Consider the following 21,268-nt stretch of genomic DNA (forward strand, 5'->3'; position numbering starts at 1 on the left):
AGCTCTGGAATTCAGAACAGGTTCACAAAACTACCAGTCTATTCTGTCTGTATTATTATGGGAGCACCAATAGAAGCTGTGAGTAATCAGGGCCCTGTTGTGAGAGGCTCACACGGCATGTCGTGTCACATCTCAGGGATCTTTTCTGGACTTCAGCTGGCAGATGTGTATTTTTCAGTAAAAGAAAGTTATTCCCATAATTTTGTTGCTGGGTTGCGCTTTCTTAATAAATAGTTTTGCATTCCGTAAATACAAACTATGGATCTGATCCAGCACCCCTTAGAACCACGGAGAATGTTGAGATCAGGAAGGGGAAGATTGGGTCCTTTTTTTTTTTTTTTTTTTTTTTTTTTTAAATTAAGGCAGTTTGACAAATAAGGAATGGCTACATTTGTGGAAGAGGTAGTGAGGCTGACTGCAATGTTTAATTTCTCTTCTGTAGAATAAATTTCCAGTTGTAAAAATGCCACAAAAGGTGGCTACTGCTGTTTATTGACTAAAAACCCAGCTGTGACCGTGTGGGTAATAGGCGGTTTCCCCCATGCCTGTATTTGATTTCCATGCACAGTCTCACGCTGCTAAATATCAGTGTAAGCCGTCAATTTTTTTCTTTTGTGATCAGGGTACTTGATGTGGCCCCTTACTTGTACACGGAAAATGGTGCAATGCTGGATTTGGGTTTAAATGGAAATTACAGCTCTTTAAATACATAGTGTGTTTTTCTTCTTTCTCCTGAAGTTATCAGTAGCAATCGTGGGGGGTTTTGAATACTAGAGTTTCTCTCTGCTATCCTCACATATGCCCCATATATGTTGGATTTGTGCACAAATGGCCGTGGTTAATATTAAATGGCAATAGTCACATTGGTTGGCTTTCATTTGAATAATTCAGTGTAGGTATCCTTTGTCTGGTGACATTAGGGCACTAGGAAGGACTGTGATTAACAGCAAGACATGGTGGAGGTGACTGATGGAGAAGGGGAGGTGGTGTACTGAAAAGCGGATAGAGAAACTTGAATAAGTGGATCAAATGGCCCAGGTGTCTGTTCCGGTGTTGCTTTGTGGTGTGTGCAAGGAGACTGGTGCCTAGTGTCAGATTGGTAGGAAGGGCCTGGTTTGCACTAGAAATGAAATAACTTGCTCTTGTCTGCTTGATATTTTCCGCTACTACTGTCTTTGTACTGCAACTCCTTCCCTGCGTCCCTTCCCATGGTTTTAGCACAGGAGGAGGTGGTTGAGCTCATAATGGCCCTGGTTCAGCAGGGTATTTAAGCACGGGAGTACTCCCATTGGCTTCAGTGGGGCTACTCCTGTGCTTTAGTACTGTGCTGCATTGGAGTTTTCATGTAAAATGACCCTGAAATTCTTTCATCTGCTGGACGGTGCAAGATATTACATCGGTATTCATATTTTGAAGGTTTTACTAATTTTACAGAGAGACAGACACATAGAAAACCTTGTTTGACAGCCCCTAATCCCAGAGTCCAGAATTGCCCTGTGCTTAAACCTTGGGCAGATTTTGTTTGTCCTCTGAAACCTTGGGCAGGTTTTGTTTGCCCTCTGACAGGTTTAAGTTGTGCAAGCAGCCCTCACTCACTGGATGGCCACAGGTCTCGCTGAGCTTGGCAGCCTTACAGCTGTCATATTTTCACATGGGTGAACTGTTCTCAAACAATTTCTCCAATGTACTGGGAACAAACTAGCTTTTCTTCCGCATCAGGAATGCAGGTCTTCCCTTTCCAACTATGTTTTCCCCTTCAACAGACATATTTATTGTGGCAATGGCAAAGAAAGTCCTACTGCTAACCCTCCGTGTTTGAATTCTCTTAAATCTCCCTCTGGGCCGTGATGGAGAGGTGCGTCTTGCTCCCCACGCAGATCTTATTTTATTTTTTAAAGAAAGTTCAGTTTTAATTTATAATCCTCCTCATGTTGGCCTGCAAACGCCCATGGTCAAATCCTTTGAATATTACTATTGTTTTGTTTGTTTGTATCACGGGCCAACTAAGAATGGGTCCCTACTGGGCTTAGCATGGCTGTCCAAAAACAGGATAATAGACAGTCCCTGCCCCGAAGCCCTTACAATATAAATAGAAAAAACAGATAAAGGAATATAACCCACAGGCAAAGTAGACAATGGGATGGTCAGCAAATGGCTAAAGGTGGGGTTTAGTTAGGAGGGCATCAACTGGATGGAAGGCCAAAGGAAAGGAGGGGACATGGGGACAAGGCTGGGGAGAAGTGCATTCTGGGAGATGTAGTCCGATGAAGGAGGCCAACCTGTAGAGGACAGTGGGAGCATGAGGCACTGCAGTGGCATTTCTGAACCAAACTGTTCCAGTTTTGGCTCAACTTTGGTTTTGTTTTTTGGTTTTTGCTGAAAATTGAAAACTTTTGACAAAATAATATTTTTCTTTGTTTTCAACCTGGGGGAATAAAAATCAATTTCTGGCCGACTCTACCGGTGAGTCATCCTGATGGGATTGCTTGAGGAGTAAAGTCCTACTCACCAGGAATCAGACCCGTAGGCTTCAGTGCAGTATTCCCCTTGGACGCAAGATACTGTGCAAAGTGCAGCTTCCTCTGAAGCACCCAGGCTGCTCCTTTCAAAGGACAAGGGCTCTGTGCTGGCTGCAAATGCAGTCTGTATTCAGATGCTCCACGGTCAGAGGCCAGGACGAGAGCCTACGTTCTTGTTACCATGCCTTGCGTATACTCTTAAATAGCTTCAACAGACACTACGGGTGTAAACAGGTTTCTTTTTAATGCCTTCCATTATATCTGTTTTTGTTGTTGTTCTGCGACTGTGGGCATTGCGGGGACTGATAGAAACATCCAAACATGATTTTCCAGGGGTTGGGAAAGTCGGTCTGCGCCGTCTGGATCTCTAACAATGTTTTGCATAATAATTAATGATGTACAAGCTGTTACCTAATGAACTGTTTTACTGTGTTTGCCCTTCAGTTCTGTCTTCTAAAATGTAAATATGGGTTTAGGATGATTTATTCCATGCTTACGTCCTTTGGGGAAGTTCTTCAGAGTGGGTTTTTCTTAATCTAGAGCCACATTCTTACCCTAGATGCATGAAGCTGGCTGTGGGCGTATTGTTGCATTGAGATGAGGACTGAAGCTGCATCGTGCATGCAGCTCACCTTGAACTGAAGTTCTTGCAGTAGAGTCTGACCCTATGGGAGTTCCTCGTGTGTACCTGAGAATAGAATTTGGCCTTGTAATGTTGATCCACAGTGTGGGAGTAGCCACTGGAATCACTGAATACGGACCCCTGCCAGGTGACAGCGGTGTTAACCTTTCAGAACCCTGACCCTTGTCAGTGCTCTAGGAGCAGCAAATAAGCCACACTTTCTTTCCAGCAATCCTGTGTGTCACGCCTATAATACAGGGTGTCAGAAGTAAATCACTGGCAAAACTGGTGCAAATGAAGCCACCTCAGGCTCAGAGGAAACCTAGCATATGGCTGGAAGAAATGACTGCAACAGTTCCAATTTTTCTGTAAGGTAAATGGTCTTGCAAAGAAAGCTGTGAGGGTGAAATCCTCCATGTTGTTGTGGTTTGCAAGCCCAGAGGCATTGAGAAGCTACCGTTGATTCCAGTGGGAGCATGGAGGGGTTTTGCAAATGGCTAGACAATTATCATAGAAGGCAATTATCACAGAATATCAGGGTTGGAAGGGACCTCAGGAGGTCATCTAGTCCAACCCCCTGCTCAAAGCAGACCAATCCCCAGTTTTTGCCCCAGATCCCTAAATGGCCCCCTCAAGGATTGAGTTTACAACCCTGGGTTTAGCAGCCAATGCTCAAACCACTGAGCTATCTCTCCCCCAAAGTCACTGAAAAAATTTCCAGAATAACTTGATGCATGCAAAACCGAGAAATGCATACATAGAAAACCAAGCTGTCGAGGGAGGCCATTGACAATAATATTACAGCCCTACATGAAAAAGCTAAATCTAGACTAATTGGAGACCTAATTATCTATGGTATAATTGATCTTTAGGTCCAGAGAAGGTTATCACTTGCAGACGAATTAGGGACTGTGCAATGCTAAAATAAAAAATATTGTTTCCTATAGTGGGCAAAAAGTGAGGCTAAGTGGCAAGACCACTCTGGGATGTCTGTCACTCTGCGGAGTTTGGAATGGCAGAGTGGGATGTCCCAGGTGTGCTTGGTTGAAGAGCAGTCTGCAAATGCATCTGATCAAGCAGGCTGTCTTCTGAGCAAGAGGCAAAATGTGCTCTGAAAGAATCCAAAGTATTTAAGGAGCTGGGATGCATGAAAGATACAGTACATTGCACTCGTAGAGATCCCAGTGTGCTGCCAAATATGCATGCACCAAATAATGTCCCGAAAGCAGAGGGCGAAAGTGAAAGTTGTACTTAATAAGATGATAAAATAAGATGTTCTTGAGTGAATTCAGGCACCAGCTGACTGGATTTACTGTATTGTCTCTAGTAAACCCAAAGCAGTTGAGGATTTATATAGATCCAAATGGTTTGACTAAGACCATGAAACACTAGTGCTACCGGAAGAGGCAAGTCAAGGAGACAGTGTCTAGATTTCAAAATCCCTGAGTATGTTCAGTTTTGGATGGAAGCCACGAGTTTTGGAGGTCTGACTCCATCAGAAAGTGCAAAGGTCTTCAGCTTCAATTCACTGACAAAGTAGCTGGCAACTTCTCAAGATAACAGCTATATTACCCAGACCAAGGCTTATCATAGCCACACCCAAGGGGCAGTTCGGCAAGAGGAATAGATGACCTCTGAACAAAGCTATGGAGGACATGGGCTATGTTTTCCCGTGGGCACCCAGAATGCTACTGACGTGTTCGTATACTGACAAAAGTAGTCAGCCTATGGCTGATAATGCACATCACCATCATCAGCTAATGTAGACCCCAGGTGGTGGATTCAGATCAGCACCTGCACAAACCACTGCAGAAAGTTATTTTCTGAGAACAAGTGGCCTTGAGATTGGAAACCACAGAGGGACAGAGATTATAGTTATGGGCAGATGCCCAATAAGAAGCAGAATAGTCATATGGGGTTCGAGCCTCTACCTTGACCTCCATGCTAGACATATCTTTTGCTTTAGCTCATTTTGGAGGCATTGTGCTAGCCTCCAGTGTGACATCTGGTCAAGAGAGGGGTCCCCTCTGGCACAGGAAGGGTGGTCAGCAAGGATCAGGCTCAGGAAGGAGTCGGGAACGGGAGGCAGCAACCTGGGAAATGATTGCAGAGTGAAGGACAGGCAGCCTGGCAGCTGGGGGAGAGAGGCTGAGAGCCAGGCAATGACGCAGGCTGTCACTGGCAGGGGGGCAGCAACCACTGCAAAAAGGCAGACCTGGGAGTGGTCTGCAAACAAGGGGACTGTCTAGACAGACCCCAATGAGGCACAAGGGCTGAGCAGTGCTCAGAGAATCTGCAGGCCAGTGTGTTGCCTCCAGAAGAGCAGTGGCCACAAGGGGCTATCACTGGCACTTGGCCTGAGGACCACCCCTGCATACCATTGTAGTGGACGGCCCCAGGGGCTTGGCTGGGAACTGTTGTGTTAATCAATGTTGGAGCCATTCGAGTAGTTGTGTCTAGGGCATGTGCACCACTTAGATCCTGGCAGCCCTAGTACAGCCCTAGTACAGCAGTTCTGTGTCACCTGAAGGGTGCAGGTATTGATGGGAAGTGTGCAGTATGTCTGCGTTGGTGGGACAGACACCTAGGGGGGCTTGTACCACAGCCGCACTCTACAGCGGGGTCGGTCACAGTGTATTTCATTCATTGGCTGTATTAATCTGGGTGTGTGTGTTGGGCAGGAGGGGCTAGCCGATGTGTTTTGTTTGATTGTAAAAACCCAAAGCAGATGTCCCAGTAGGCACAGAAACCATGGGGGTGCTGACTTTTGTCACATGACAGGGATACAGTGGTGCTGGAACTAGGGGTGCTTGAAGCAGTAATAACAAACACCAAATACATGGTTTCCATCATCAGCACCCCCATGATACAAATTGTTCCAATGCCCCGGCAGGGATACTAGCCTTTGGCAAACCCGACCCACGTCAAGTGGCTGGGCTCAGAAATAAAAGTTCAGGCTTTTATCAGCACTCCTGGGCATTGCGCATGTATTCACCCAGTGAGCAAATTTCAGACTTCGACAGTTAGCATGAATACTGTTCCCCCCCATCACATGGGGAAAAAGTTAGCTCTGAAAAAATAACCTGATATTAAGAAGTTAGACGTAAATACATACACACGTAAGTTATGTTTATAATGGGCCCAATTTTGCCAGCATTACTCCTGGGCAAGTCTGACCTGTTATAATGGGATGACTTGCAGAGTAAGGTGACAGAATGGAGCTCAAGGTGAAGAATGCGGCAGAACTAACAATTCTAAGATAATAAGTACAAACTAGAATACTCTTGAGTTAAGCCATCGTGTATACTCATGTGACCCCGTTTCTGTATTATTATTATTTGTTTGTATTATTGTAGGGCCTAGCAGTTTCATTTGTGGCCTGGGACCCCATTGTGCTAGGCGCTGTACAAATCACAGAACAAAACCAGTCTCTGCCCCAAAGAGCTTCAAATCTAAGAATAGGACAAGGGACAACAGATGGATACAGACACACTGGGGAGTACAAGGAAACAGTGAGAGAGTATTTGTCAGCATGATAGGCAGTGGTATTCTAGCCACCTGGTTTCCAGCCAAAGTGGTTCTCCCTTCAGAGCCAACTAACATTGGGTCAGATTCTGCACTCCATTTCACCTGTGCGACCCAACTGAAGTGGACCACAGAGATTTGTGCAGAACAGGATGTGAGGCACTCTGCTTGCCAGGAATCAAACCCAGGTCTCTCACGGGTTAGGGCAAAACATGACTCTCATGGCCACTGAGCCTGCTTGTAGCTGGTGCTTTCTCAGACAATATTCAGCCCATATTTTGGTTTGTTTCTCGGTAGAATAAGAATTCAGGATTGGATAGAGTATTTTATCAGGTGATTTATTTTTAAAACAAAGTAAGAGAAAATATAAGAGGCAAGCTCTGTGTTTGAAAATTCCTCTCCAAAATGCTGTGGCTTTAAAAAAAAAAAAAAAAAAAAAAAAAAAAAAAAAGCTTTCCTGGAGTTTACAGAATTCACCAGTTTTTTGGGTTTTGATAGAACTAAATAAGTGCGCCTCAATTCTTCTTCAGCTTCTGTGGATGAAACACCCATTGACTTCAGGATCGATGCACCCATGTAACTGTGGTAAAATTTTGGAACTTTTGAATTAGACTTTGCAGACCCCAGACACCAGCTGTTGTATTTCATGTAGGTGTTTGGTGCTTTTGATCTGGTGCCAGCTTATAAAACAAGAGAATGACATAGCTTCTTAAGCAGAGAAAAAGCTTAGAGTTTTGATAAAGAGGCTCTGTTAAGAGCTTTGCCTGTTTTGGGGGGACTTTTGAGTTGATCAGCATGCATGCGTGCGTGAGCGTGCACATACACACACGCCCCCCGTGTTTACACATGCCATGCAAAGTTAACATGATAAATGTTTTCTACGTTTGCATGGCACGTTTGACTCCGTCTTTCAGTGCAGATATTTTTAACTGTTACATCTCCCGCCCTCCCTTCCTGGTAATATATTCCTTTAGGGAAGTTCAAGCCAAAGTGGTCAGCTGCTTGGCTCCTACATTCTGGAAAACTCTGAAGAATTCTCTAGTAAACCCTTGGGGCAGAGCAGACTTTTCCCTAAAGAATAAGCGGTTCTGAGAGACTTTGCCACATAAGGGCCTGTTTGAGGCTCCAGGCACCAGTTGACAGGGACGTCTTTGCCTCCCAACAGATGGCCAGGATTTTTATTTCAGCCAGCAATCTCTCGCAGAGGGGTGGTCTCGCTATTCTGCCAGCATTCCGCATGACAGGGCCAGCTTAGGGCAAGAGGGATCTAATGTCCGTGCCCTTCATAGCTCACAAGCTAAATGATGGCCTGTTGACAGGAAAGCCATCATCTGAAGTGTAAGATCCTGAACTCTCCCTGCAGTTCGTTTTTCTTTGGCGGAATTAATGCCCTATTTGCTTGTCTCTCAAAATCCATTCTGGCACGAGTACAAACCTTCGACTGGTGGCAAGCAGTTGTCTGGATTCAAGATGCCAGGATTTGTGCTGACAGCTCCTTCTACACAATCTGAGTCAGGCTGTCACAGCTGGCCATTAGAGGCTTAAAAAGACACACACATGACAAATAGCACCAACTTTCGGTTATTGAATACCCAGACCTTCTTGATGAGAAAATGCAATGGCTTATACCCCTCTTTAATTGCGCGTAAACAAACAGCGCCCTTGCCATCCACCGTTGAAAGTGTCTTATGGCTCCTTATTGTTTTATATTGGTTGGTCTCTTTGATTTCCTTTAATGAAAGTAGCCCCTTGGAGTTTAAATTTGTCACCATGGCCATTGCCTAAAATGATGTTTAGAGCGTGAAGGAGCTTACACAACAGTCAAACAGGCCTCTTTAGGATGCAGTTCCACAACGGTGCAGGGGAGCAGCATCACAGAACACCAACCAGCAAAATGCAGCTGTGAAATGTTTCCATGCAACGAGCCCAGTTTTGCCCTTCTTGATTTCGGCATATGCAAATTATGCCACTTAGTGGCCACTGTGGGTTCTCACCGGGGATCAGGACGGACGCTTACAAAAAATTAACTTTCTGATTTTAAGTAAAACAATAACAAACAGTCACTCCTTGATGCCTCATTATAAATGGAGACAGGGTAAATTAGCCTCTGCCTGGTTAATCAACAGCTATTGCAGATATAATGATGCTCTGTCTGGTTGTGCCTGGTTTTAAAGCTTGGTGCAGGATTTAATTTTACACAGTTATCTTTAGTAGAGCCCTGGCTGCAGTTTGTTTTGGACAAAAGGCTGAAAAACCCTGGTTCATGGGGAATGTGAGACCCACTATTATTCATCACTATTATTCATCAACTTGTCTTTATGGGTTTACGGTCCATTGGTGCATAACAGTGAAGAAAATGTTTTCAGAAAAATGTTTGCTTTTTGGGGGCTTGTAAAATGCAATGTCTCTTCTTAAAGCAACATATAGGTCTGGGCAGTCATTTCATTTCTTCCATGAGGTCAGCCTTTTAATCAAGACTTCCCCTCACGCCCACAGTATTTTGTTTATTCATTTATGTGATTTGTCATGAACGAGCTTTAATTTTGTTGACAAATTTGGTGTAATTGTTGGATCAAGATTCAGATTGTGCAGAATGCTTTAAATTTTTTGCATCAAATTGAGGTTTATACGCTACACATGAACTTATGAGATGAAACCTCTTATATGCAAAGATGCTTTCTTGGCCAGCATTCTTCTGCTTTCTCTTTGCTGTACTGAAATTGTCTCTTTAACTTCCTGGTCGCTGTGGAAGACAGCATGATTCCATGACGCTAGCCATTTAAAGTGACATAGGGACCACTTCTGCAAACCTGTATGGCTATGACAAAGCAAAGTTCTTAGGCATGTGTCACTTTTAGCACATGCTGAAGTGTTTTGCTGGTTGGAGGCCATGTGAGCAGTCCTTACCCATGTGGCCCATCAAAGGCACAGCTTGTGTGAGTAAGGATTGCTAATTGGAGTAAGGGTTTGCTGGATCAGACTCAGGAAAGGGACATGGTGCTATACGCTGCATGCATCTGAGAGGCTAATGGCGGTGTCTCTTTTCTCCACAGGTTCTTCTTGAAATTTTTTCTCAAATGTAACCAAAATTGCCTAAAAAATGCAGGAAATCCCCGGGACATGCGGAGATTCCAGGTCAGTATGTCATGCTTCCTTCTTTAAAAATAATCTACTGGTGGCGTAGAAATAAATTTGACCCAAACTAAGCTGGTAATTAACTGGAAGATGCTGAAATTTACTATACTGATCTCAGTTTTGGGGATTCCCAATGACAACAGAAATTAGCAGGAAGTTCTTGGATTTTCTTGCTCTGGGCAAGAGAAGACTTGAAGATGATGCCGTCCCCATGGGAAGTAAAATTGTGACGGGAAGAAACAGAAGTGGCCTTGTATTGTTGCTGTGTTGAATCACATGGCTCCTTCTCTCTAGGATATCCTGCTCTGCCCTAAGACCTAACTGAGCCTTCATGTAAAGATTTTAAGTGAGCAAGCAATATTTATTAATGGGGGAAATCTTGTCACCAAAACAGATGTATGGTATGCTGAAAATCTAAACAGGTTCCCCTTGGGGAGTCATTTGCTGCAGTTTGAAATATTTTTTTTATTTTTTGAAAGATTCCATTAATTTTATACTGGCTCAGTCCTCACTGAGGCAAAACTCCCACTGTCCGCTCTTCACTAGGGTATTTTTAGCAAATACTTCCCTACCATTGTAAGCTCCTACCCGTGGAAACATAGGCTGAGTGCTGTGGGGTGAACAGAGCTCCAGCTAGCCACCAATATTTTTCCATTGTGTTGTTTAACCATGCTCAGGACCAGTCTAAAAGATATGTAAGCTCCTTCGTTTTCAGTTTAAACCAATTTTTACCAACAAATTCCCAGGTTTTACAAAAAGTATTATTCATTTTTTTCTGATTTTCACCCTATTTTTGTATCACTCAAATATATAAAAATAGCTTTTGTTTTATTAGGAAAATACAATACATTCCCTGAGATAGCTATATTATGATAACACGTTGGTCTCTGTGTATATGCAAAGCTGCCTGTTGAAGTAAGGCTATGTGTTTATTGTGTGTATCTTCTAGACTAATAAACAGGCACGCATGCAAGCTCTGAAGTGCATGCGCATCTGAATGTACTGATGAATCTCATGCCTGCCACGTACACATCTCAAGCTGCTAGCAGATAACTGTTCAAAGATTTGACACAGTAAAGTGGGAAGAAAACAAAAATCTGTATCAGAATATGTTTCAGAACACAAGGAAGTATTTGAAAGTTTTTAAAAAAACAAAAAACAGGAGAAAAGGAAGAAGTTGAGTGTATGCGCCGCAAATGGTGTGGTCCAATTATTAAATGCAAATATTTATAGCCTAATAGTTCTAAGTCTACAACAGTAAACTGTTTTATTCAAATGAAAAGTTTTATTTGGGTATTGGTGGCATTGTGTTTGAGTTCTGTTTTAGTTCTGCAGCAAACCACATTGATGAATGGAAATCAAAGCATTAATCTACTGAATACTTCCCCCCCATCTTTCTGTCCACCAATATAAACCCCAATATTTACCCAGAAAAATTATTAATAGTTTTTTGCACTGATCTTGACCTGTTTTTGTTATTGTGACTTGTGGTAATAAACACTGATAAATTCCTGGGAAAAAATAAATAAAATAAAAACTGAAAATGAAGGGCCATAAAGATATGGAATTAAAAACATCACAGCTCATGGGAGCATTGTCTACTCTAGACCTCCCAATGCTGGAGCCAGCCGGGTGTTGGCAATGGTGGGAAATATGTGCCCAAAGGACCCCCCTGTGTGATCGTTCAGAGGGTGTTTTGCCTACAAGGGATAGGTAAGGTGGAGAAATGACCCTCCCTCATTGGGGGCAATGCAGGAGTTTAGTGAAGGCAAGCTCCGTGAGGTTTCTTACTCAGGACTGTCCTCAGGGGTTGGGGTTAACCTTCACCCAGAAGCAGTGAGGGGTTTATCCCGCAATCCATGTGGGTCATAGAAGGGTAGCTGAGGCTGGAAGTGGGCCAAGGACCATCTGTGCAGAAGCCCAGCATGTGCGAAGCTGTTTAGGGTGCTCTGAATCCCCTTCCAGCCACCGCGGCACTTAGTCGTACGGGGTACGCGTTGTATGAGTGGTTATGATACTCAGTGCCTCTTTCTTTTACTGTACGCATGCTAACAGGTTAATCCCTGTAGTTCCCCACAAAGTAGGTGAGTATTATTTATTCCTGTGCAGCTGAGATACAGGAAGGGAAGTGACTTGGCCGAGGTCATGCACCCAGTCAGTGTCAGAACTGGGATTGGAATGCCAGGAGTCCCTGATGTCTGGCTGCATGCGTCTTCCTCTATAGCGTGCTGCCATTGGGAGCTATTCCCACTTATTAAAATATATATTCTCCTCTAAGAGGAAAAGTATTCTCCAAGGGTGCTCTCGCCAGTAGGGCAATCTAGCATGAACAGCCAGGTCTGGGGCCTGTCAAAGCACACGGTTCGTGATATGTACGCACTGCCAGTTTCGTACTCCCCCAAGATACGGGCTGATTTTCATATGGTAATGCCTTTGTATGTTCCCTCAGAACAGCAATCAGGAGCCTGTGTAGGTGAGCAGGTAGGGCATAGGAAAGGTGGTTGATCTCTTCACTTGTAAAGACATTCTGTCATGCAAACCCAGCTTCACAGCAGTTGAGCTTTCAGTGTGTAAACAGAGACTGCTTAATTACACAGGTCATGTCAATTAGCGTGACCTTAGCATTTTCAAGAAATTAATCACTTTCAGCAGAGCAAAGCACGGCTCATACATTAATACAGTGAGCTATTAAAGCTTGTAGAAATCCATTAAATGCTGGTGCTTTTTTTTTTCTTTTGAAATAGCTGGGTTTTCTTCTTGAACTTGTTGCTCTCACAACAAACTTCTTAAAATAAAGCAGCTGGTCACTGTAGAGGGTAGAAGAGACAGGATTCATTTTTCATTTCTAGGGGAGAAAAGTATCAAGCAAAACCACAGTGAGGTCTTACAGAGGACCCATCTTTGGTGCACGGGTGTAAACGTGCTGGGTGAAATCCTGGCCCCCTTGGGTATGTCTACACTGCAGCTGGTAGCCAGAGGCCTTTGCCCTAGCACACAGAAATGTGTGGACAGTGTGGCTCTGGTGGAGACTCTGGCTAGCCACCGAGCTCAGACCCAGGGGTTAGGTGGGATTAAGAGAATGAGCTGCTGCCCGAGCTGTAGTGTCTACACAGCTATTTGTGCCGTGCTGCCCACTCTGGGAGACTCGCTCCCAGCGGCAGTGTAAACCTCCCTTTGAAGTCAAGGGGAGTTTTGCCACTAACCTGAAAGGCTTGGGTCAGTGATGAGATCGAAGCAATTCCAAGTCCTATTCATAGCTGGATAGCCAGCGTTTCTGGAAAGGGTCAGATTGTCCCCTTTGGCCCTGTCTGCGTGGCTCTCCACCTTTCCACACAGAAGTGAGGGAGTTTTGTTTTCACAACATACCTCCTCCTTCCTTACTTTATGCCATTTTTTCCCACCCTGCTCCTGGTGTCATCTGGGAACTGGTTCGTCTTTGGGGTTGATCTCCATTGTCTGCCTGGAAAAGGCCCCAAGCCAAAGGAGTCATTAGGGATTGCTGGAATGCAGCCATGCTCTTGCCCTGCCTTGTGTTGGGGGTGGTGGTGGCAAAGATACAGGCCCAGGTACACAGGCTAATGCCACCTGAGGATGAACTTTGCAGAGTTTCCATCCTCTTTCTCTCCCTCCCCGGTGGGCTTCACTGTGGAAGGGTCACCGGGAGCCTAACTATCTCATTTAGTCATAAAGTGGCTAACGAGTGAAGGGAAGGGGGCGGAAGGTATGCTGGTTTTGGGGAGCCGTGTGTGAATTTAGGCCCAAGTGTGGAAAGGAATGAGGGGTCCTGTCCTGAAATGTATTTATGTCCAAGTGTGCCCTCCCTGGCAGCCTAAGGAGTCCAGGGGGAGGGAGGGTCCCAGAGCTTGGCCTCCAGCCTGAGCCGGAATGTCTACACTGCAATTTTATAGCCCTCTGGCCCAAGTCTGCTGACCCAGGCCAGCCACGGCCACACCCTGCATCTTTTATTCCAGTGTAGATGCACCCTAAGTGCTGCTGCAATACAAATAGTAATTAGATGGCATTATGGGAGCGGGTGAGCAGCTTGCTGTGAGTGGTGGGGGGGAGGCAGAGGGAGAGGATGGGGTGTGATGGGAGCTACTGAGATGCAGCTCGGGGAGGAGCATCCTGGGTGTTCTTACCGCATTTCCTTGGTGGCTGACAGCTGGTGCCATGTACTCCCCGCCACCCTTGGTGGCTGGTGCTGTTTTCTCCCTCTTACCCCCTCGGTGGCTGGCACCTGTGTGCTGACACCCCATGCCCCCCCGCCCCAGGTGCTGGTGCTCTAGCCCTCACCCCAGCCTGGCAACTGGCACGCATGCTCCTGCCCCTCCCCAGGGCTGAGTGTCTCCGCAGGACCCAGGGTGGCTGGAAGGTGGGGATTGGGCTGGGCTGAGGAGTCACATAAGCGACCACCTCTCCCAGGCGGCTGGAGGCATTTACTGTGTGACTCCAGCGTGGTCCCTGTACGCTGGCCCTGGCCAGCATGGCTGCGTAACAGAAGCTAGGGAGAAGAGAGCTAATCCTACCCGTTCTCTGGTGTCTGGCCTGCTCCCACGTGCTGCCACACCTCCCAACCCCTGCTCTGGGTTCTGCTCTGTCCTGCCCCCACCTGCATGGGGATGGGATATAGCTGGGTCCCCCTCTTGCTTCTGCATCAGCTAGATCTGCTCCCCTCAATATTCTCATTGTGGGGGCAGTAGCCCCCACTACTCCTTGGTCTGCTGCCCCCTGGCGGTTCTCTGCCCTAAAAAACCACACAGAACTAAACCACGTGTTCTATACTTGTGTAATTAACAAACCCCAGACGACCTGGGTATTTTGTTGTTGCTGTGATAATAAAACTGCTGACCCATGACAGGTTTCAATATGGAGGAAAACTTTGTGGCTGAGTCAGAGCATAAACCCCTCAAAAGGCATTTATTATGGAAACCCGGAAAGCCACGAACACATCACCGTGCTGGCTGATGGGTTTACCCCACAACCTCCACCTCAGCCTAAGCTGCAAACGTGTCTTAATGGGATGCTGCCAGTCAGGTTTGAATTGTAGCCACTTGTGTCCTGCTGTAAATCTGCATAAGAGACAAAAATGATGCTTCACGAATCCCAGATAATGGAGTTAGGACAGGCAAGGTTCTCTCCCCAGAGGGATAAGGAGGAGGGGGGAGTTTGGAAAATAGCAGTGTGAGCTATGACCCCAGTTCAGCAAGGTATTTAAGCATGTGCCTGACTTCAGGCATGTGAGTAATCTCACTGAGTGCATTGCACATACATGCTTAACTTTAGGCACTGTCTTACGTATCTTGTTGAATCAAGGTCTATTTGGATTACCAGAATGACGGAAACAAACTTCACGAAGCAGTCTCCAACTGGTGATGAAAATAAGGAACTTTCCCATCCCTTTTTGTCATGACATCCATTAGGAATCAGGAACAGCGAGATATAAAATCAGATTAGTGAATCCCAAAGACACAGGCCTAAAGCAAATGGCAGCAAGAGACATCTCAAACCTGGAAATTAGCGTTGTTGAATTTCTGCAGCCTTTGCCAGGAGGTGCCTGGGGTATAAACCAAAATATCAGGGCACTGCCAGGAAAATGGAGAAAATTGAAAACACCAGGAACACGTTATGTATTAATCAGTTAGCAAAGCTTAATGGGCTGTGGTTAAAAATGAGGAGTCATGCGATGCTTAATTTTGATATATTAGGTGATGCACCATAACAAACAAACAGGCCCAGCACTAAACCTGGATAAATAGTTTGATCTCCAGCGTTCTTGTTTCAGAAGGTTTTTTAACTAACTTCCCCAAAACATTCACAACTGAGCTATTTTACGGCAGGCAGAATAATTTGCCGAGTCATTATATAATGTAGCGTAAATGATAGTGGTGGCTGGCTGAATAAAGTTATAACATGATGGGGGGGGGGGAGGGGGAAGAACTCTTCCCCCAGTTTCCCCCAGTGTTGATACAGGATTTAGATTAAAAATCTATGACGGGTTGAAGCTAAAGCTCAAAATAATTTTCCATGTTTGCCTGACCCAAATTAAAAATGTGTTTTGTTGACAAAATTTGAAAAGGTTTGAGATTTGGCAGGCTTGGTTGTCCCCATGTTTACATTACTATGTCAGCACCTCATTAATCATTTATTAAACTGTCATGTTTCTTTTCCCTCCTGCTATAGTCTGTGTTCTACGGATGTCTCACTGGGCACTCCACATCTAGTTTGATTTCCCTCCCACACACACAATTTTACGATTTCTCCACCATTAGTTTTAACATGTGCTTTAACTTAAACACATCCCCATAATTTCAAAATCACAATGAGACAAGTGTTGTATTTTAGATTTAAAAATCTAGGTGTACCTTATAAGCCTGTATGTGCACTGAAAAAGTCCAAGCATATCATTGCAGTGCATAACAAATACACAGTCTATTTTTTCCCTCTACATAGTCATGGCATTAATATTTAGCTAATGCGTGTCTGCTAAGTCCTTTTTACATTCCTAGCAAAACAGAGTGCTTACATTAATAAAATCGTATATTTTAAGAAATAAGCAGAGCATGTGTGCTGCTTTTTACAGGTGCACTATGAATAATCATTTTTTTTCAGACAGACACCCAGAGTAACCACTTTTTTTCTGCATTTCCTGACACTGGAAACAGATTCTCATGGTGATTCCTTTTATAGTTGCTTCTGCTAACGACTCCAAAGAACCACTCCAATGTGGTCTCTGTGCAGTAAATCAAACTCCCTGGTCAAGAGATAGGTAGGAAGGTACAGTTCAGTAAATCAAAACGTGGCACATCAACAGGTTCCAAAACCTGAGGGAAAAATATTACAAAGGCCTGATGCCGTAAATGACCTTGTTGGATCTACTCTTACGAGTAGAGTTACTCCCATACTCCCATGTTAGGAGTTCTTATGTGAGAGAGGTTACTTACATGCGCAAGTCTTTGCAGTTTTGGGCCATAAGCTAGTATTATTTTTAACTTAGGAAGACTTTTAAGTCTGGATCCTGGAAACACTCAGATGCTTAACTTTAAGCATGTGCTTAACCTAATTGACTTCAATGAGACTACATACATGCTTAAGGGGAAGCATATGCATAAGTATTTGCAGGATTGGGGCCAAGTTGTGGGGAAAAATATTTCAACCTTTTGATGTTCTAGGAAATTCAAATTCTTCTGTGGCTATGATCATCATCATCATCATTATTATTATTTAATTTATTTATTAGTATTTTATTTTATTTATTATATTTCTACATCTAAATGTGCCTAGTACTTTACCAACTAACACAGAAGACTGGTCTAGAAATCAATGGCACTATGACAAGTGACGTCAGCTGAGGATTTGTCCAAAAATCCTTGTCCCAGAGAATTTACAGTGGTTGCAGTCTCATTTGTGCCCTCACCAACTATGTGCTAATCACTGTAGGCTCACATTTTAGTGGAAACAGCAAAACCTTGATTCTGCCCCCCAGGAGCGAAAAGGATAAATTCCATTTGAAATCCTTGTGGAATTTTACATTTTGGCAGTGTTTTTCTCCACTAATTTGAATTCAGAAGGATTTACCTACAGTATTTGGTTCGGTCTTCCCCCCCCCCCCCAATTTCCTGTTTGTAAGAGCTGTTGAATCCTTTATTCTGTATTTTAATAATATGTATTTTAAAAAAAAATCCATGGCAGAATGGCGTTCCGATGGACTATATCAGAAATCCTGAAATGCAAACTGTTCTGTTTTGTCCCCCCTTTAAAGACAAAGGCTTCCTGGCTTGGCTAAGGATGGTTTAGCCTCTTGATTCACTTTGTATTTTTAAGTGTTTAATAGGTGGTGAGAAATAGGTAGAATGGCAAAGTTTTTAGTTTCCCCTCTTTATCCAATTCAAGTGATGACACTGAATTGTTGTAAGCGATCCCTTAAGTGTCCCCATTCGACCACTGCTGAGAGGTAGCAGCTTCCTGGGAGCGTTGAAGCAATGTTTGCCAATCCTTGTAAAGCATTTCACCTCTTCAGAAGCTAAAGCCTCTCAAAACCAAGAACAATTAAAGCAAGAGCCTGTCAGAGCGACTGGGGAATTCAGCAAAATAAATCAGAAATCCTCTGCCCTGCCTCTGGAGGCTCGCCTCATTATAAGAGCAGATCTATTAGCCCCCTTGCCATTGTCTTTCATTTCTCAAGTGAGGTGATTCTAATTAAATTAATCTGCATGTCAATCTATCGGTGATCAATCAAGAGGGCTGAGGTCCCCCTATGCGGCAGTGTGCTTGCGGCTGACAGGGACTGATAATGGAGGAAGAAATAAACTGTCGAGCAAAGTTAATTAGTCAACATAATAGGTGGATTAAACGGAGCCGCTGATTGCTGTTTCACATGTCGAAGCATGAGGTGGGAGCTGAAACTGCAATTAACAGACAATTATTATATTTGGTTGTAAGAGGTCGCATGAATAAACATATCTCTGTGGGTTTCAGTTTTTAATCCCTTTCCCTGTTTAATATAAGGAGAAGTGTAGGTCATTTCTTCTTATTGTTTTAGTTAAAGTTCTCTATGGCAATGCATGCTCTTGGAAAACTGGCAGTCTACCCAGGGCCCCGTCTTCAACTGGGATAAAACCCTGAAATGCTGTACTTCATTAGTATAGGACATAGGGGTCAGAGCGGGGAACAGGGTAAGAGAAACAGTGTGTGGTCCTGGAATTAGGGTGGGGAACTGAGTGACCTGGGTTCTATTCCCAGCAATGCTTCCAACCAGCTGTGTGACCTTGGACAAGTCACTTTCCCTGTTTGTGCTTTAGTTTCCCCTCCCACACTTTGTGTCTTATCTATCCAGATTGGAAACTCCTTTGGGCAGGATACATCTCAGATCGTATAGTGTCTAGGACAGTGGACCCTGATCTTGGTTGGGGCCCCTAGACATGAGGATAACGCAGATGGTAATAAGGGTGAAGCGGAGACTGTCCCCAGACTCACTCAAATGCAGCTCAGAGCGGGAGAATTTGGGATAAATCCAGATATCCCTGGTGACTGTGGCTAAAATATTGGAGGTTGGGGCTGGGTGAGAAACAGAACTCTGCTCTCGTCTCAACTTCACAAAAAGTGGTTTTGTTTTCTTTTATTTTGAATCGATTCTCATTTGCAATGTCAACAGTGCTATCTACTTCAGCAGAGAAACTGAAGGATAATTTAGGGTGAAACACAGCCGCCCTTGTATTTGCAGGGGGGAGGGGCGGGAGAAACCCTTAATAAAGATCTTCTTGTTAAAATGATGGCTAACAGCGTACCTTCTGCCATACAGCTACAAACTCTGCAATTTGACTTAAAGCTGTATCAGAAGGTTTCTATGCCAAAGACTCACTCATCAATAGCGTCTCTTGTTAGATTTGTACAGCATAAGCACCAGTTATTATGCGAAATAGCTATGCAATTTTCTGCAGCTCCCAGCTGTTATTTATTTAACTGAGTTTATTACAATCTGTGCTCTTTTTTATTTTAATATATCAAACGTTGATCCGTTTTACTCTTGTGCTCGCAGGTTGTGGTGTCGACAACAGTCAACGTGGACGGCCATGTGTTGGCGGTGTCAGACAATATGTTTGTACACAACAACTCCAAGCATGGGCGGAGGGCTCGAAGGCTCGATCCCTCGGAAGGTACGCCTTCTTATCTGGAACATGGTAGGCATATCATTTTCGTTGGTTGACATTGCTACTTTAAATGTGGATTTATTTGGTTTCTCTCTCATTTTTCATTTCAAATTGTCCGGCAGTCATTGAAACAAACTTCCGGGCCAAAATTTTTAAGAGATCAGTCTCCAAAAACTGGGTTTGGATTTTCAAAGCAGCAGAGCACTAGAGGTTTCGGTGGTGGTGGTGGGGAACCTGAGAAAATGCTCATGAAAAATCTGCCCCTTCCTTTACTGAAAAATGTCCATTTTGGGGATCACCACCACTCAGCACCCAAAACTGGGGTCAGGTTTTCAAAATGGCGCAGCTCCCCCTGGCTTGTAAAAGATGTGGGTAGATTTTCAAAAGCGCTTGGCACCCACAATTGGGACCAGATTTCTGGTAGCTGCTGGGTGCTGAGCTCTGTCGAAAATCTGGCTACTACATTGAGTTTTTTAAATGAGAGCTGCTTTGAAAATCTGGACTTAATTAATGTTTTGTTTTTGCTTTGTCCTCTAAATTGGTGACTGCTTCTAAAAATTAAACAAAACAAAACAAATCATAGGGGAATTCCCCCCAGCCCCTTGGGAGAATTGTCCCTTGTCTTTTGAAGTGGGTTATAATTCTGAACACATTAGGCACTTGCTCCCATTGACAGTCATGGGTGTGGAATGCACCCAACCCCTTGCACTGGTTTGTGCCATAAGTGTTTGCCATGGATTGCATGGGTAATTGGTTATATTCTGCCAAATAGTTAGAAGAAACCAGATAAAATTTGTCTCAAGGAAAGTGAATGCCACTTGGAAAAATGTAAACTACATACGTCAATACAAATAACAATAATGGAGGAATATGCCATTTTCCACCCCTCAGTGAATTGCTGATGAAAAAGAGTTCTATTCTACTCATTCTTTTGGGCTCCGATCCTGCAAACACTTAGTCATCTGCTTAACTTCCAGCACGTGTGTAGCCATGTTGAAGTCACTGGGACTGCTTGCGTGAGTGAAGTTGAAGGTATGGATAAGTGGTTGCAGGATTGAGGTTGTAGTTCGCACTTACTAACCTAAAATTCTTAGCTCAGCAGCATTTCTCATTATATAAACATAACTTACATCTGTATTTATTTAACTCTAACTTTTTATGTAGGTCATGAGCCATTTTCAGCTATGCTTCTTCCTATAGAATTTTTTTCATCCCTGCCAACAACCTAATCTAATAAACAAACCACTGTCATAATGTTTGCTCGATTTTTGTATGGAATGTGCAAACTGTGCTTTTATTAATTAACAAGAGGCAGAGCCTTACAAAGGACACGTCACTCTATTCAACCTTGCAATCTTTTTAACATGAACTCTTGTCTTTCAAAACCTGTTTATTTTTTGGCTTTGTTAGAACTAAGCTAGATACCCTTTTTTCCCCCAGTGAGGACCTTTGAATGCCTACCTGTGATTAAGTTTATACTTTTTTTCTTATAATTATTCTTGTCTTCACACATACTGTAATGCTACCTCCTTTTCTTGTATCTACCACTCACGCTCCCACTGGGTAAGGTGCTCTGGGTGGAAAAAGAAGAAAATGATAAAATTATACCTCTATTTCCAGGTAACCCTCAGGTCCAGTGGTTGCCATTAAATGTCAACATTCGCCAGCAGGCACCACATAATCATCACAATTATCTCCTCTTCTAAATCCTGGGGGGAAAAGTGATTATCTAATCCAATCTAATTCTCGGGTACCTCTCGGACAAAATTATTTGGCCACCGCTGGCAAATTCTCATTACTGGTGAGCACTGCACTAAAAG

At 43.9% G+C, this 21,268-nt stretch overlaps 1 protein-coding gene across 12 annotated transcripts in view; it reads left to right on the plus strand.

Annotated features, from left to right (window-relative positions):
• EBF1 (EBF transcription factor 1) overlaps positions 1-21,268 on the plus strand; it is a 331,639-nt gene that overhangs the window by 193,332 nt on the left and 117,039 nt on the right. For 7 of the 12 annotated variants that reach the window (XM_037906748.2, XM_037906743.2, XM_037906747.2 and 4 more), the window contains exons 7-8: positions 9,720-9,801; positions 19,337-19,478. In XM_037906748.2, the coding sequence (XP_037762676.1) occupies positions 9,720-9,801; positions 19,337-19,478 (224 nt within the window). The remainder of the gene's footprint in view (positions 1-9,719; positions 9,802-19,336; positions 19,479-21,268) is intronic. The other 5 variants (XM_037906745.2, XM_037906749.2, XM_037906750.2 and 2 more) reach the window with 1 other exon arrangement.

This window comes from Chelonia mydas, chromosome 8, assembly GCF_015237465.2.
Source record: "Chelonia mydas isolate rCheMyd1 chromosome 8, rCheMyd1.pri.v2, whole genome shotgun sequence".
Classification (NCBI taxonomy): domain Eukaryota; kingdom Metazoa; phylum Chordata; order Testudines; family Cheloniidae; genus Chelonia; species Chelonia mydas.